General features: G+C 42.7%; 1 protein-coding gene across 1 annotated transcript in view; it reads right to left on the bottom strand.

The window, feature by feature from the left end:
- Positions 1-17,505, bottom strand: part of LOC144738443 (synaptic vesicle glycoprotein 2C-like) — a 92,984-nt gene that overhangs the window by 35,287 nt on the left and 40,192 nt on the right. The window contains exons 7-9 of the mRNA XM_078621487.1: positions 13,840-13,950; positions 9,478-9,566; positions 6,321-6,485 (exon numbers count right to left, since the gene is read on the bottom strand). Coding sequence (XP_078477613.1) covers positions 6,321-6,485; positions 9,478-9,566; positions 13,840-13,950 — 365 coding nt within the window. The remainder of the gene's footprint in view (positions 1-6,320; positions 6,486-9,477; positions 9,567-13,839; positions 13,951-17,505) is intronic.

The following is a 17,505-nucleotide window of genomic DNA, read 5'->3' as shown; positions in this document are numbered from 1 at the left end:
ACACACTTATACCTTACTCTCCTCTACTCTCCATTACTCTCCTCTCCTCTCCATTACTCTCCTCTCCGGGCTCTATCTCTGCACCTTCGTCTTCATTCTTAGATGGTTCCACTTCCGCCCCCTGCTCCTCTGTGCATCACCTTATATACCTCTTCTTCCCGGGAGACGGAGCGGATGCGGACCTCAACGTCGGCACCGCTCCTCAGTTACCCAATCCCCACGCGCTATCCCTACGATCCGGTTCCGCTCAGCGCGTGTTTCCACTCCCCGACCAATCACACCGCGCTGCTACCCGATCACTCCCTCTGGGCGCGTCACCGGCACACAGCCAATCAGCAGCACTACCCCCACCCGCGCACTGACGCCTGCTCCTCCCCGTCAGCGCGCGTCACCACACACACACCCGTACATACGCGCTGGCACACGACATATACACCCAGCGCGTATCACCACTACACATATATACCAAATTTGCATATTTTCCAATGATTACTCTTTTGCTTTCTGTGTGGAAAAATACTTTTGTGTTACTTTTTTTGTTTATTTTATACGTGTTTATTTAGGTTTGTAATATTTGAGGTGAACTCAGCCTGAAACTGTATGTTCCATTCAGTGTTAAATTTAAACTTTAAGATTTTCACACCATATATATTACAATTAACATGATTTGCTGATTTTCAGTTTGTTTTTGCTACAAAGTTTCTTAATATTTCCAAAATCTCTATATTTAAACTAGGTGTTGTCTCATCATCTATATATATAAAAGGGAAATTTGTGAATGTCTCTGTTCAAAATGTTTAGCATACTTCCCGACATGCAACAAACTTGAAATGTGGCATGTGGGTAGCTTCCACACTGTACACAATGCAAAACGTATAAAAATAGACTTTAGTATTTTGGGGGGGGGGGGGCACAATAATGGATATAATATATTGCACGGCAAGTGAGCGGTGACGTCACATCTGTGATGTCACCCGCATGCGGCAGCGTCACGCAGTATGCCTGCTGACGTCACGCATCCCACCCCCCCACCCTCCGCGTAGGCCGTGTATTAATCCAAGACAAGAATCCAAGTCTCGGGCGAAGCCGGGTAGTAAAGCTAGTACTGTATATTATATTTGTTCTGAATAAAACATGCCTCCACTAACACATTTCATAACTAAAAAAAAGCTTGAAAACAAATGTCGTGTTTGTTTCAAGTGATACACCTGTCATGACCATGATTTTAGAAATATAGTCGGAATCTGTGTTATTTTATATACAGTAATAACCTAGTTTACATTGGGTATGCGTTCCTGAAAGTTGCAACGAATATCGAATCGACGTAAATCAAAGCAAATGTAGTCCGCACGTGGCGATGGCTAAAGAAAGACAACAGAGGGTATGGTGAAGCTGTGTGTTAATGTGCACATCTTCATCCTAGACATATCCACAATGTTACTTTATATTGCGAAAAATACTTAAAATACTGTACTCAACACATACAGTACACGATATTTAAAAAAAATCACCAAAATACTAAAGATAAATAATATATTGTAGTCTATAGTACAGTTCATTTATTCATGCGCGACGCAAAGTAGCTCGTGTCCAGGGTAGGTGGAGGTGAAGGCTGAGGTGACGGATATGAGAACGGACGGATGATGCTGTCAGTGACGTGGATTGAGGTAACGCAAATCAGGTCGTGGTTTGAATAAAGGGACGAGGTATTTGCGAATCGATGAAAAAGCGGGGGTATTACTTTACCACTAAAATCAAACTGGCTCTTCACTTGATACACGGTCATTAGTCGCCAGTCATGTCCATCAGCCTTTTCGCTAACTGTCCTGCCCAAGCCCATTTTTATCTCACCTATGGCTTGTGTTTGTTTCTAGAGCCATGTGTTCCTTTGTCTGTCTCTCAGTTTAATGCCAAGCATCCATGCCTCTGTGTGCACTTTTAAAAATTGGTTAACATTTTTCCTTGTCGGGCTCCATGTTTCTCATCCACGTCACAGCTGACAGTGTGCACTGATGGCACAAACGGTATGCTCGTTTTCATGATCACATTCAACGTTCCAAAGCTACTCTACTGCAATTTGTGTTCATCTCTTTATTTCATTGTTTCCATATTTCTGCTTCGTCTCAGCACATGACAGAAGTATAACGGGGGCTCTGAGGCCAAGCATGGTCATGGTTCACCGCCAGAGGCGGGTTTGTCAGGGCCAGCAAGGCCTCCTCTGCTGGCCTAGAGATTGTCAGAATCAAAAAATTATATATTTTTTATTTAATGCTATATTTATTTTACAAAGTTCGTTTCCCTCAGTCTATTAACGTCACTTCATTGCTACTCTCTCCCTCAGTTGCGCTGCTTCCAGTGCAGCTCGTATAAATTAAAGCTTTGATCCAATCAGATTTTCCACCTGTGCTGTCTCCGGGTGAAAAATCTACCCTGAGGCCTTCAGAATGTCGAGAGAATCCCCTGTACTGTTGAAGTAAATGGGGGCGATGCTGTTGATTGTCATTCTTTAACCAATCAAATTTCGAGTTTGCCATGTTGGGCGTATTCTTTGACACGCCGGAGCCTTCGAGCTTGCCTAGCCGCCTACGTTAGCATTTTTCGCGTGGCGTGATCGGAGGGCCAGTTCGCTAACTGAAGTAAAACTAGCTAGCACATAACGTAGCATCATCTAAACTTAATCTAAACTTTCTTTCGTGACGCTTAGATTTTTAGATGTAGTGCTTTAGATTTTTTGTTTAGATTTTTACTTAGCCCTGTTGTTTTTCAACGCACAATGGCTGAAGGAGGAGAATACATGGATTTGGTGGTGGATTTACTGGCAAAACCTTTTTGAAAAGGACCTTTCAAGAAAAGCTGGAAATTGTGAGGAAAGGTCGACCAACCCCGCATCTAGCAGCCCTGTCCCAGCCAGGGAAAGGATTAGTGCGGCACTTTCAATCGAGCAACTACGAAAGTTACACCTGGCTTACAGCGTCGAAGGAACATTGCAAATTGTATTGCTGGGAATGCCTGTTGTTTGCAACCGACCGATATGGTGTTTGGAGCCACGCTGGGTTTGCAAACCTGAATTGCCTAACCAAGGCAGCAACGAGACACCAAAGCACGGCAGGACACTTGCAAGCAACGGTGCTATTGAAAACGTTCGGAGACACCCGAGTGGATCTACAACTCGGTGAACAAATGCGAAGCGAAACGGAGCTCCACGACGAAAAGGTCAAGAAAAACAGGGAAATGCTGAAAAGACTGATCGATTGTGTCATATTTCTGGGTAAACAAGAGCTCTCATTTAGGGGACACGATGAAAGCAAGGAGTCCACAAATAGGGGTAACTATGTCGAGCTTATGTCCTTTCTGTCCGAGCACAGCAAAGGCTTGCATTACCACACTTTCCACTAACAAAGTGTTTACTGGGACTTCAGGCAAGATACAAAACGACCTGATTAGTGCTATAGCTGAAGTGATGGGAGAGGAGATTAAAAGGGAGATCAATAAAGTACCTTTTGTCGCAGTTATGGTGGACGAAACTACAGATGTCAGTACTGCAGCCCAGCTGGCACTGGTGCTCCATTATGTGACAGACACTGGTGTTAAGGAGAGCTTTGTCAGTTTTGACGATGTTACGAGTGGCAAGCGGACTGATGACATTGCCGCTCTCATTATCCGATTCCTGGAGGAACACGAATGCCTGGATAAAGTTGTGGCCCAGTGCTTTGATGGCTCTGCCGTCATGGCATCTGGACTAAATGGGGTGCAGGCTAAAGTTAAGGTGAGGGCTCCTATGGCTTTATTTATACATTGCTAAACACATCGACTTAATTTAGTACTGACTCAAGGGGCATCGAAGCTTAGAGAATGTAGGATCTTTTTTGCACATCGCAATGGCCAAGCTGCGTTTTTTTCCAGATCCCCTAAGCGCAAGCAGCTGCTTGACGATATGTTTCAGCAGCGTCTTCCTCGTGTGGCACCAACAAGGTGGCAATATAGTTCTAGATTGATCAGCACAGTCTGTGAATAGAGCGTTGCCCTAAAGGAGCTATTTGAGCACATATTTGAACACCATGATGAGTATGACAAGGATTCCGTGCGCTGTGCTGATGGATAGAATGCACGTCTGGATGATTTTGAGTTTTGTTTTTTTTGCTTTACACTTTTCACGTCATTTTAGAATATTCGGATGTGCTTTTTGGAATACTGCAGAACAAAACACTCGATGTACAATTCTGTATGACAAGAATGGACGAATTTTGTGACACCATTGAGAGGGAGAGAGAGCAATTTGGTGAGATTTATGACTCTACTGTGTGCGAAACAGGTGCACACGGAAAGGCCAAGCGCAGGGGGACATTCGCGCAAGGTACCTGAAACACCACAGCGACATTTTGGACAACATCATTGCCCAGATACGGAACTGGATAAAAAACCACGAGAAAGCCATGTTTCTCTCCCTCCTCGACCCTCAACAGTTTCAGACATATCGGAAAAAAATCCCGGATGCGGCCTTCTCCAGCTGAACGCAGAGCCACGGAACTCTCTTCGACCTGCCCAGGCTTAAAACAGAACTGACTGTAATGTATGTTATGCCTGATTTGGAAGGAAAAAGCCCTGCTGACCTCGCTTTCCTTCAGCAGAAAGATCTATGTGGGAGCATGCGTCAACTTTACGCATTGGCATGTTTGGCGGTGACCATCCCGGTGTCTACTGCCTCTGTCGAGCGGACATTTTCAGCCCTAAAACGCATTAAAACACATTCAAGACATAAGACTGAGCAGGCTCGACTGTCAACACTGGCCTCCGTGGCAATCGAGAATGGCCCTTTATTGGAACTGAAACGCACCGATGTACTGTACAACCGCGTCATTGAACTCTTTGTAAAGAAAGAAAGGAGGATGGAGTTTGTCTTCAAATGATGAGCAGCTTTGGTAAGTTTGACGGATTTGTATGAATCTTTACTCACCGGGCCCGGCGCCACGAGGGGTCTTAAGGGTATGGCTTAGTATTTTTGTTCTAGATTTGAAGCTTTCATGACTACAAGGACTCATACTCTTAGGTTTTTTTCGGTAAACTCACGTAGGTAAAAATAAAAAATATATATAAAAAGTAAAATATAAAATAATAATAATAAATGAAAATAAATCAATTAAATCACGACGTTTCAGAGGCAACACAAGCTTCCTTCATCAGGTGTAAAAAGGCACAGCAAAATAACTAGTATTATTATTATTTTTTAGTATTTTAGTATTTAGTTGTATTTTTTGCCCCCTCTGTTTATGCGTTATGTATCTATAGAAAAATAGCAAAGACAACAATGATTGGCCGAGATACATGTGACTATGGCTTAGCTGTTGTTTCAGAACCATAGACAGTGCTGTTTGTTGTGTGTGTAGGTGCCGCACTGTCAATAGAATTGAAACAGAGTGGAGGAGATCGTTAGACAGACAGACTTAATCTTGGCGCCGGGCCTGTTACTTGCTATTTATTATTATTGCTTGCATAATATCGTTGCTGCTGGTGTGAATGATGTTCCGATTTTGTGGCATGGCTGTGCCTTTGAGTGTGCATGGTGGCATGTGCGTTTAGGCCCAGCAGCTTGGCTGGAATCTGTGGGGAAGCCTGTTGAATCCTGATTGTGTTATTTGTGTTTCACAGCATTTTTGCTTGCTTGGTGGTCGTATGAGTTAATGTGACTGGTTGTTGTGAGTTTGTTCTTATTTCTTTGGTAATGACATTCATTTGGGCTATGCGATATTTATTTGTGATGCTGCATCCTGTCATACTGCGTAATAGTGGTACATCCTTGATGGGATCAGTCACCATGTATTCATGTCTCTGCAATTAGTGTATTGTAACTCTCATAGGTGTTGAGCCTCGTGTTAAATCACTTTATTCCACTCGATAAAGGTTACTGTCACTGAATATGGGGTGGTTACGTCAAATGACAATAGCCTATAGCCCTCGTGTCATGGTGAGGTTATTCGAAGGCGGTTTAATTGTGGGAGGATAGCACTGAAGGCCTAGGTGTAAAATACACGGCCCGCCACTGTTCACCGCCCACGTGGCTCGCCATTGAACAAAGACGGTCATTGTATCTCGTACTTTCAGATGCGCTTCTGTGGCCGTCTGGAATGCTCTTCTTTCCAATATTAGGAGGCCACTGGAGCTATGCACTTTTAAATGTAGAATGAAAACTAATTTCTCTAGAACCGCTTTTTTTGTTTAGTTTGTTGTCCTCCCCCCCCCCCCCACATCTCCGATTAGCACAGTTGGCTACATACGGTGCGAATGAAGTTCAATATACACACACACATGCGATGTACACTCACTTGTCATTGATGAACTCCCCATTGAGGTGGATCTGATTGACGAGAGAGAAGTTAAACGTGGAGCCATGGATGCGCTCCCCAACGTGCACCTTCGTGTGGTGGTGGTATTCCTTTTCCTGGAGGTCTTTTATCACCTCTGGGAACCACACCGACAGCCCGTAGTAGCTGTGTGACACAGTGGCATCAAGCATGGATCAAAGAGCTGGGACCGCATTCATATGCACATGGCATGCCACTGCTGTTCACGGTCACAGAGGAGGGCTGCTGGTAAACAACAGGCACTTAGAAAAGAGCACTAAAGGGAATAGTAGCCACATAGATAACTGCATTCGTTATTTATAAGCCAGTTAATTGTATATACATTTTCAACCACGAAAGCAAAGTTTAATATTTTAATTTGTAGGCATAGAGTTGCTTGTTTAAAGAACTTTACAACCGCCTTCGCCCCCTCCCCGCCTTGCCCCCCTCCCGCCTTGCCCCCCCCCCACCTTGTCCCCCCCGCCTTGCCCCCCCCTGCCTTGCCCCCATCCCGCCTTGCCCCCCCTCGCCTTGCCCCCCCCCCCCCTACCTTGACCCCCCCCCCCCGCCTTGGCCCCTGGCGGCCTGATTTCCGCGATGGTAATATTAGATTTTATTTCACTCATCTCTGATTGACTGTAAAAAAATGTGTTGCATAACTGTGCATGAGTTCCCATACATCAGTGCAGTCTACTCGAAAATGTTGTTTTATTAAATATAAGCTTGTACCTTATTCTTGGGTCTTTCAGTAAAGTCACGTAGATAGGTTCAAAGAAAATAACAAAAATAAATAAATAAAAACTACGACGTTTCGATCGCAACACAAGCAGTCGTCATCAGGAGAAAAAAATCGCAGGAAAGCTGCTTAGGCAGGATGTTTTAAAGGTTTAAAATGGGTGTAGCCCAAGGGTCATAAACAAAGTGGGCGGGGCTAGTGATGTTAATGTGAGAGATTAGCATGTCAATGTAAGATCGCAGAGCTACCGCCACATCGAGGAAAACAAGCAACGGTGGCTGTTAGTGAGACATTTATCCTGTTAATGTAAAGACATTTTACCTGTTAATGAGAGAGAGTCGAAAATAGCTACTAACATCGGAAGGTAGGATGGAAACATCACAGCCAGTTATGACTTAACTGGTTAATAACGTCCTTCCAATGATTGCTCAGTTTATACCCATAATAAAAAAAAATGTTCGTGCTTTAAATCTTATCAGCAGCACCAGGGCTCGAACTATGGGTCACTAATGCTAGATTGCCAATTTGAAAGACACTTTATAAAACTGAGTTTGGATTATTTGGCTGCTGTAAATTTCCACATGTAAGCCATTTTTTAAGCCAGGTAGCGTCTGAAAAAGAATGAACAGCTCAATGGGCTTTCGTTTTAGTTTATTTATTTTTAGTGATTTGCATACCTTTCCTATACTTTGCACTCCTATCGTTTTTTTGTGTAACTTTCTGACCCGCCCCGACTGGACATTTGCGAAAAGAGCTTCATAGCTCATCGGATTTCCCCAGGATAAATAAAGATTCTGATTATTATAATTAGACGAGTAACCAGGCTCCGTGGGCTCAGCCCCTCCGAACCCAAACCAGCCTCTCCCAACCCCATACTGCTTTGTGTTGGGAGGTCAGGACACAATCTTAACTTTCTTTTCACAGGGTTTAGTAAAACATGGGCTAGGTTAGAGCATTATAAAGCAAATATCCAATTTTGCTTACCTTTCTGCTGTCCTTCGTTGACATTCATTATTTCCTGGAGGTTAAAATTAAGCAAGTGACATCACGAGAAGTGCGTCTCGTTTCTGAGTTGACCCTGCGGTGACTCAAGTGGTTCTGGTGTTGCCCGCGGGGGTAAAAGCATTATGCTCAGTTTAGAAAAGGAGTTCAGTTACCCAATTTTGGGGTCAAATGAGTGGGCTGCCATGAGCACCTGGGATCATTTGTTCAGTCCAGTGCAAGCGAGGAGCGAGAAAGAGCCTTACTTATGGCAGAAACGAGGCAATATTATGCAATCACTGATCTCAGAGAATCATGCATGACCAAGTATGAATATTGCTTTGTTAATGCAAAATTAATTATCGATCATTTTAAACTATCAACCAGTTCAATATTATTTAAATGTATGCATCTCGGGTTAACATATAGGCAGCCGCTGGGGATCAAACTGTTGTTCTCAAGTGTTGTCATTTGATGGTCTCAGCCCGATCACTAATGATTGCACACACAAAGCAAGGTGTGGAATTCGTTTAAATACTTCAATTGGTTAAACTTCAGTTCTGAAAACTGAAAAATATATCGATTTGAATGCCATGCAACGTACATCTCTTTGTAACATGACATTTGTGGACAGTGTGCTTCCTATTACGTTGAGGAAAAAAAGTTATTCAAAAGGATCTCGGAAGAATTTCTCTGAAATCAGCTTTCGTGGGAAATTCTCTAACACACAGGGGTATGCACTGCTCTGCAAGTGTTCTGAATTAACATTTATTCTCGTTAAAAGTATTTGGCTGCAATAAACTTCCACATGATAAGCCACTTCATTAAGCTCGGTCGCTTCTGAAAAAGAGCTTTCTAGCCCAGTAGACCTAAACTGGCAAAATAAAAATGTTTTGATAGTTTATAGTCTCATTATGTGATGGCAGTAGCCCAATTGGACGTTTTTAAACATTATTTGGAGCGGAGGCAAAAATGTGCCGAGCACCGTATAAAATGCAGATGTCTTCTTGCAATATTCATTATACTGGTAGGAACCTCCTGGTTACACCAGCCCACAGGGGATTATTGTGTCCGTCGTGCAGGGAGGGGCTGGGTGGGGAGGGTGGTGCTGGGTGGGGGGTGGGAGGGGTGGGGCTGGGTGGGAAGGGGCTGGTCACCCCGTGGTGCCCTTATATCAATGTTAAACCTACTCACGCTGGCTTGTGCCCGCCCTCACAGTCGGGCATATTTGCAGAATACACCACGCCGCCGTTGACCCTGGCCATTGACCGAGCAACCCAACGTTCCTACCAGCTCCCTCCGCAGGAATGTGTTAATCTGACATCACTTTGAAAAGCACTCCAAATTAGTGTTGACCAAATGTTCGAGTCACAATTACAAAAGTTAATGGGTGAAAGACGTGCAGCTTGCGAGGTGTGTTACCTGAATGAGAGTGTGAGCCAGATGGTCAACAGCTTCAGCATATCTCTCCTCAAGAGCGGTGCGAAACAGTCCAGAAACGTCCTCCAAATCTGTGTGACAGCAACAAAGAGTCCTGGTGCAGCATTTTCTACATTAGCAGGCCTAATTCATGCTCTTGGCAGAAAGGCAATTTCTGTCACTGTTTGTTAAAAAAAACACAACCAAATTGCTTGTATGTCTATCAATGTAGCCATTTTCCCATCCAGAAAATACACAGAACAGTGTTTTCTGTGAGAACATGAATCATGCCCGGGGTCTATGAATAGCTGAAAATCAACCCAGTTGCTCTTTGCCTGCTAAGCATCGCCCGTAAAGATAACACATTCTCGCGTAACATAAACTGCATGCTGCGCAATTCACATTTAACGGAAAATCGTGTATGTTAATGTAACCTTGCTCAAATATTAGAAAACAAATCAATATAATACAATATTTAAAATCCCAATAACTGCCACCAAATGCGTGACTTGCGCGCCCAAAGCGTATCTCCAGATATGGATCTTAGCAGCGGCGCTAGCAGCAGGTAAGGGTGCACCCCATGCCACCTGTCGCCTAGCAGTCAATCTCCTCGCACCCGGCAGTCACCAAAGCCCAGCGTGGGGGTTACAATCACATGCTCTGGTACGCTCTCATCATGCGCTCCCATTAGGTAGTGTGCAAACATATATAGCAGAGGTGGCCAAACATCCTAACCAACCACGAGCACCAGACCAACATTTTCATACAGCCGAGAGCCACAAGACACACATGGTCGTCACGCGGCTGGCTCGCTTGCACTGGTTGCCTTTGCAGTTTTAAATTTGAGATCTGCAGAAGCCCTATGGAACTGCCCCACGGCTGGCTCTGCTGCCAAGAGAGAGTGCCATGGGGGCTGCTCCCACGTGCACAGATTTTTCTTGTTTCAAATAAAGCTATACTGAAATGTTAAAGTCAGATGGGTCTCTATTGATCCGCACTTGAATTGCCCGGGAGCGACATGCGGTCGCGGTTGGTCCACCCCTGGTATATAGCATCCATTAGTGTTCATCACATACCAGCTGCGCGTTCACAGAATGGTAACCTTTGCGACTGATGTTGACGTACATCTCAGCGGCCGCTGAAGGCCACCTGATAGCCACATGCAAGCCGTCAATACTGCCAATTACCCCTGAGAACCCAGCCATCACACACAATTCTCACTGGGCATAAGCGCCCTCCTGTCTGCTGTGAAGACAATGGCAGCTTGATTAAATGGTTAGATACTGTCACCAAGGTGCAGATGACCTTTTGTGTTTAGCGACAGGACATCACACACAAGGTCACCTGCATAGGAGTAGACTGACCTAGTGATGTAAGAATATAATGTTGCTTCAATTTTCATGGCCAATTATACCTCCTAGCTGGGATGGTGCCTACGCACTAGTGGACCTGGCAATTCACCCAGCTGCCTTAAGGCAACTCGGGAAAATATTTAGCTCATCATTGCTGTCATATTGACAATTAAGAAAAGTAAATGGGCTTGGACAGAACAAATCACGGGACGGGATGATTGCTGATATACGAGACTGGTTATGGAATGGCAGCCAAAGGACAGATAGTGTCCAAGAGGATAACCACCGTGAAGATGGAGCAATGAGATTATCTCGTGTGCAGGAGTGAGTTGGATTGTGGCAGCACTGAACCGAAGGGATGGCGATGGCGCGGAGAGGCGTTCATCCAGCAGTGGATAGACAATGGCTGATGATGATGATGACGATGTTGCTAGCAATTGTCATTGATCATTAATTTACTATGAGCAACTGTGGAAAGTTGATAATAGCGTGACAGAGTGCTGTATAGCCAAAAAAAACACGTTTTATTGATGAGGAATTAAAAGTAGGGCAAGGTGCTGTCAGCATAAAAACTTCCAATTTATCCTCCACGTTCTGCCTTCCGTACATGGCTTTTTAAATATTTGCAGCATTGTGATGACATTCCAAGAAGGGCTGGAAAGGACAGGAAAAGGTATGTGGGGGAAAGTTCTGCCACATTTCATTGACACTGTTGTACGGCACCGTGGATAGAGCAATCACCAGGCCGCCTCTGTTAGGCACTCACCACAACGAGGAAGCCACGTTTCTGCATATGGTAAAACAGATTATGTATTTTCTGAGGATTGTTCCTAGCTCTGGCTATGTGATGGCTCTGCCTAAGCCCCACTCTCACTTCAGACCTTTCTGAGGCGAAAAAATCCACAGCAGAATTTATTTTCCTCCTGGTGGAAGCCATTTGATTGCAGAGGAATATAGCCATTTCCACAATTGTCAAGTGGGTGTAACCATTTTGTGTTTGGTTTGGTAAAGACAAAAATCAACCCACTTGGTGTTTTACCTTTGAGTTGTTCAGCTACCAATGTCAGCGTCTAATTTCAAGACGTTCACATAAGCCATTTCCGGTAAAAAGTTAATTAATTTGTGATCATTGACTTTAATAAATGCCTCACCAGTTCAGAAAGGGAACGGGAAGTCAATGGCAAGAAAATAGATACACCACTGAGGTGCGATGCATTTGCAGAATGTAAAAAATTACTCTCTCGACCAATTCACTATGAAGACTGCTGGCATATATTGGAGCTTGGAAAGGAATTAAGTGTTAATGATATTTGACATTGAAGGATGATGCTTAATTAAACCAAGTTACAGTGGTAGAATTAAAGGCATGTCCTGTTGCTGCAATTTGATAGTTTAAAGAAGAGTGATTACAATAAAGAGAAAGATATAAATAAATAAAGCTTTACATTTCTGTAAATATAATTAATGTTTAAATAGGTGACTGATGGAATATTACCAACACAATGGTTATGTCAGTACACTAAACTTTTTTTTCAAGCAAACGTCGTAATGAAAATGAAGCATATACACATTTGCCAATTTTAGTAAAGGAAATGCAAGTGGTAATTCTGACAGTTTGTAAATTGTATTACCCCGTGTGCAGCTTTAATGTGTTTTTTTATGTTTACAAATAAGGATCGTACATTTAAGTCAACGTCAATTCCATGAATAATCATTCACAACCATTTGTCCACGTGTAGAGGTCGTGCGGGGTATACGCAAAGGTCAAGTGACCACGCCCAGAGAAATCATTGAAGAAGGGGGCTGGTAAGAAAGGCGCTAAAAAAGGGATAGGTGATTGGGGGGAAAACACCTAAAACGATACACATCGATGGGAAAGAGGAGAGGAAGAGAGAGGGTACATAAGGCAGTGAGAAGACAGAGGGACGTGGGCTCCGGGAAAGAAAACGACAGTCGTCAACAATGGCGTTCGTGCCCTGCAAGTGTTCATGTTGATGTTACTGGAATAATAAAGTTCCCTTAACAGGATGACTTGCGTGGACTCCCTTTCACATCTATGGCTAGATGAGGGCCTTGCCACGCATGTCGGTCATAGCAGTTGGCTGACCAGACAGATAAAACTCGATTTGTGCTCGTAAAACTAAACCTCGTAAACCGGAATGGATTTTCCCATTAATTTTATACGAAAAATTAGGGATGCGTTTCAGACAGTCATTCCATCTCTACTCCTAACCCTAAAATACACCTATATCACTTTCCACAATACAACAAGAATAATACAGAACATAATTATTAAGATGATTGAATAATGAATTGTAAACAAAAATAATTCACTTTTTCGAGGGAAATCACCGAAGATCTGCATGTTGGAATGACTGGAAAGTGATGTGGAGGTATTACTGGTACACTCTAAGGACACCGTAACGCTCTCGCGGATGGATGACGCAGCCTCCCGGGAGCTTCTTGTTTGATCTCATGGTGCGCGTGCCGCGTGAAATTTCGTTTATGTGGAGATTTGATTCGTCAATCAAACAGTGCCCATAATTTGTCAATTACATTAATGCAAAATTTGATAAACCGAATGTTTGTAAATCGAGGGATACCTGTACTTTAATCAAAGTTTGTTGGTGAAAGGGACAGGGCAAGGTTCAGATATCATTCATCACTGACGTTATCCGTGGTAGGGCGTTTATCACTGTACCACTGATCCACTCCATTGATAAACCATACAAAGGATTTCTGCTCAATCAGTCGATATGCAATTGAGATATTGTATGAAATAGCACTTTTTATCCCTTGTGAGGCACTCTTCATGCATGCGTTTGCTCATCATAGAATATCAGAGGAACAAGTTAATTAATTACGATTTTGACTTCCGTTTATTCGGGACCCCGGGGTCCCGCCATAAGGTTCATATGATGATGATGATTAGAGTACAATAATATTTAATCTATTGGTTACGGTGACAATGGCGGCGGTGGAGACGGTTCTTGCGTGTCACCGTTCTGCACACCTTGGAGGCCTCGCAGGTGGCTCTGGCGGCCCAGCGGCGGTGCCACGTCCCCGTGTCAGAGTTCAACTCTGTCACGCCGTCCACCTGCTTCACCACCTTCAGCTGAGTCACCTATGGTTAGGACACAATGCATCACCAATAACAATTGTCGTTATGAGCATTCATTAGTGAATGATGAAATGTGGAACATACTTCATAGTAAACGTCTATGTTAATAAGTTAGAGCACCTGGCAAGATTAATTCATTTGGGTTCATACTCATTAATTTTATATTAAAATCGGCTTTAACTATTAAATGAAAACCCATGGAAACTAAAAGTCTCCCTTTCAAGGGATATCTAGGTCATGAAGTGTAAAGTTTACAAGCATAAAACAAGTGCAATCAGACAAAACGGAGCAATATGCAATGCAGGTATATTTACAATGTATATGAAGAAGAAATACAAAATTAGATACATTTTAAAATGAGGTAGAGTATACAAAGAAGTGCAATTTATACAACTTCAAAAGCATGTGCATCACAACTGTACTTAGAAGGTGAGCGCATATATATACACCAAATGGTGCATGCACACAAAAACATGGCCATCATAACATTTTTTAAATGTGATTCTCTTCAGGCCATATCAGGCCCCATAGTGTAAAGTGCAGTCTCTAACCCGTATACACTCTCTCTGGCCTTTCTATGTTTGCGCTATGAAGAAGGGCCATTTCCAGAAACGTCGCCTATTATATATATATTTTCCTTTCAAGGCCACAATGTTATTGACATATAGGTGTTGACTTCTTTTTCATTTCATGAGCACACAAAGCCAAGCTAAGGTACTTTTGGGGTCCTTAGGGTTCACTGTCAATGCCCAAGACCCAGCGACCAGACAAAGGTACCTGTGTCATTCTTAGGATTATCTGTTCATGCCACAGATTCAGAAAACCGAAGGTACCTTTAGGATTCTAAAGCTCTTCCGTTAAAGCCTGAGGCAAATGATGCGGACTTAGTGGTACCAGAAGATTCTAAGAGTTCAGTGGGAATACTTGAGGCTCGGTCAGAGTAAGGTGCATTTATATTTTTAGTCTTCAGTATTAATGCTCGCGACTCAGACTTAATGAAGCACATTCAGCATTTGGTAGGAAGACGCAGGGAGGGGGTAGGGAAGGATTATCTGGTCCTGACACCAGCACATCAACCCACTTCTGGCTAGGACCGACCATTCACCAACACATGTACACTTGTGTTTTATAAAATAATGATAATATGCTTATGCTGATGATGTACACATGCACACACGTGTCAATTCATGGATCTCATGCTGAAATGAAATGTAAGTTGCTGACAACATTGTATTTGCCTGCGTTGCACCATTCAACATGAGTTGCAGCACTGTGAAATTACAGTGGCGTGTTCCTCTGCAACTCTCACCCTTGTCACGGGCTACATTGTTGTTGATGTACACGCAACAAGCCTCCTGACAGACTAACTTCTATATTCCAACATGGGTGAATGTTTTAAGGCTAAGCAGGTTATTTGGTGATACTGTGTTGGCAGTGGTGCACAAACACAAATAACACAAACTCAACACATTTGTCAATAACACTTTATTTTTATTTTAAGGCGGTATTATTGACAAATGTGTTCAGTTTCCTTGGCTCGATCACCAGATCGGTTACCTGCTCTGGGCCACACAGGTAAAAGGAGAAGGTGGAGGTTGTGTTTGCGACCTTCATAGGCCATATTTAAATTAATGATTAAAAAAATTTACGAACAAAGAACTTGTTTAACATGGTATGTTAACGTGACACATCAAACCATGCAAGTTCAACTGTAGACATCGCATTATCTAATGAATAGTTAAAATATTATTTAAATTAGAACTGAGGTGCCAGGTGGCTCACAGACATCAGAGTGCTGAGCTGTAACTGCTGATTTCCTGGGGTTGAATCTGGGCAGCCGCCAAAATGAAACCGGGTTCTCAATGCCTGTTGCACAATTGTCACGCAAAGAACATTGCCCTACAGCAGGTCGGCTGAGAATAAGAGTTCACTTGAAGGGATCTCAGAAGTAATCTGTGATATCTGCTTCTGGTCTCTAACACGGGGTGTTGCAATGCTCTGAAAAAGTCCCTAATAGAGTCTATAGCTCATGACATGTTCCCAGTGGAAACAATCAGCATACATCATGGGATCTCCCTTGCCAGTACCAAAATATGATAATAGGTTTTTGCATTTTTTCTGGAAACAAAACAGGTGTCAAGATGTTAAAACACCAAACTGAAACCTTTTACAAATAATCATGTCTGCATTAACCACAATACCTGTGGTCAGAATGCAAAAAAAGATCCCATGATGTAGATGCTCACCCCGAGCTCTCATTGCTCTGATAGTGCATTGTCTTTGTGCTGTACGCCTTTTGGTGTCTTCTGGTCTAACACCGATTTGAGACTAGGCTCAAAAGAAAGCTGTCTCTGGTGTGGACCAATCAGTTTCAAAGACAATGCATATATTATCAGAGTATGTTTTTTGTTTGCATTCTGACCACAGGTATTGTGGTTAATGCAGACATGATTCCTTGTAAAAGGTTTCAGTTTGGTGTTTTAACATCTCAACACCTGTTTTGTTGCCAGAAAAAAGGGGAAAACCTATTATCAATCAGTATACAATGTGTGGATAAGACAATATAAATTGAAACTAAACGTTCAATTAAAGCATTCTCTAAAATGTTATAAATAAATAACTACATTTTGAACCATACATTGAGCACAATAAAATTCCATCTTAAAATTCCATCTTAAAAAATGGAATAAACGTGGACGTAATGTTTGAAAGTGCTGCAGGCCATGCCGTGTTTGCCATCTCGTGTTGGCTCCTACTGTGTGCTGGGATGTGTAATCGCTCACCGCACTGTCTGGCATGTGAAATAACTACACCCTAGGAGCAAAATACACTCAAACACAGAGCAAGAGTTGGCTGGTTCTGTATGATTTCATCCCTTCAAGGTAAGATGCCATTGTATGTTTGATGGGAGTTGAGGAAAATCAATGCTTTTAAACTCAATTGCAACCTTTCCATCGGCTGTGGGAAGAGTCAACAAATATCAATGGATGGACTAGTCCCGCCAAGAGACTGTGGAATATCAGTACATACTGACTCGGGGCTATAAAAACAAGATAAGCACCAGCCCCATTACATATTTCAGTAGGGAGATGGTTTGAATGGTCTGTATCATTGGCTGTTACTGTAAGTAAACTATCAGAAAATTCCATAACACTACACAATATATTTAGCACAAAATACCATACTTATAATAAACGCATTAATGCTTTTATATATAATAGAAATGGAACTAGTTTGTACGTGTTCATTTAATTGTGTGCTTAATTGCCATTTTATAATTGTGCACGCGATTTCAATGAGTGACGAAATCAGTCTTATGGTCAGATGCAAGAGCAAACACGTTCCCTAGTAAACGTTCCTGTATTGTTGTGAAGCTGCCTGTGATGCTGTTAGATTTTTTTCCAAAAGTATTTTATTGAAAGAACTATTCAGGTACACACAGAGGGCATCTATGGGAATTGAAACCAGTATAGATACAATGTGAAGTACAATGATTATTAAGCCTTGACTTAAAGCTTTCGTGACTGCAGGAATAATAACAATAAAAAATGAAAATAA

The sequence above is a fragment of the Lampetra planeri genome, chromosome 3 (assembly GCF_965212315.1).
Source record: "Lampetra planeri chromosome 3, kcLamPlan1.2.h2, whole genome shotgun sequence".
Classification (NCBI taxonomy): Eukaryota; Metazoa; Chordata; class Hyperoartia; order Petromyzontiformes; family Petromyzontidae; genus Lampetra; species Lampetra planeri.
Note: the sequence above shows the minus strand (reverse complement) of the source record. Positions and strands in the feature narration are given on the sequence as shown.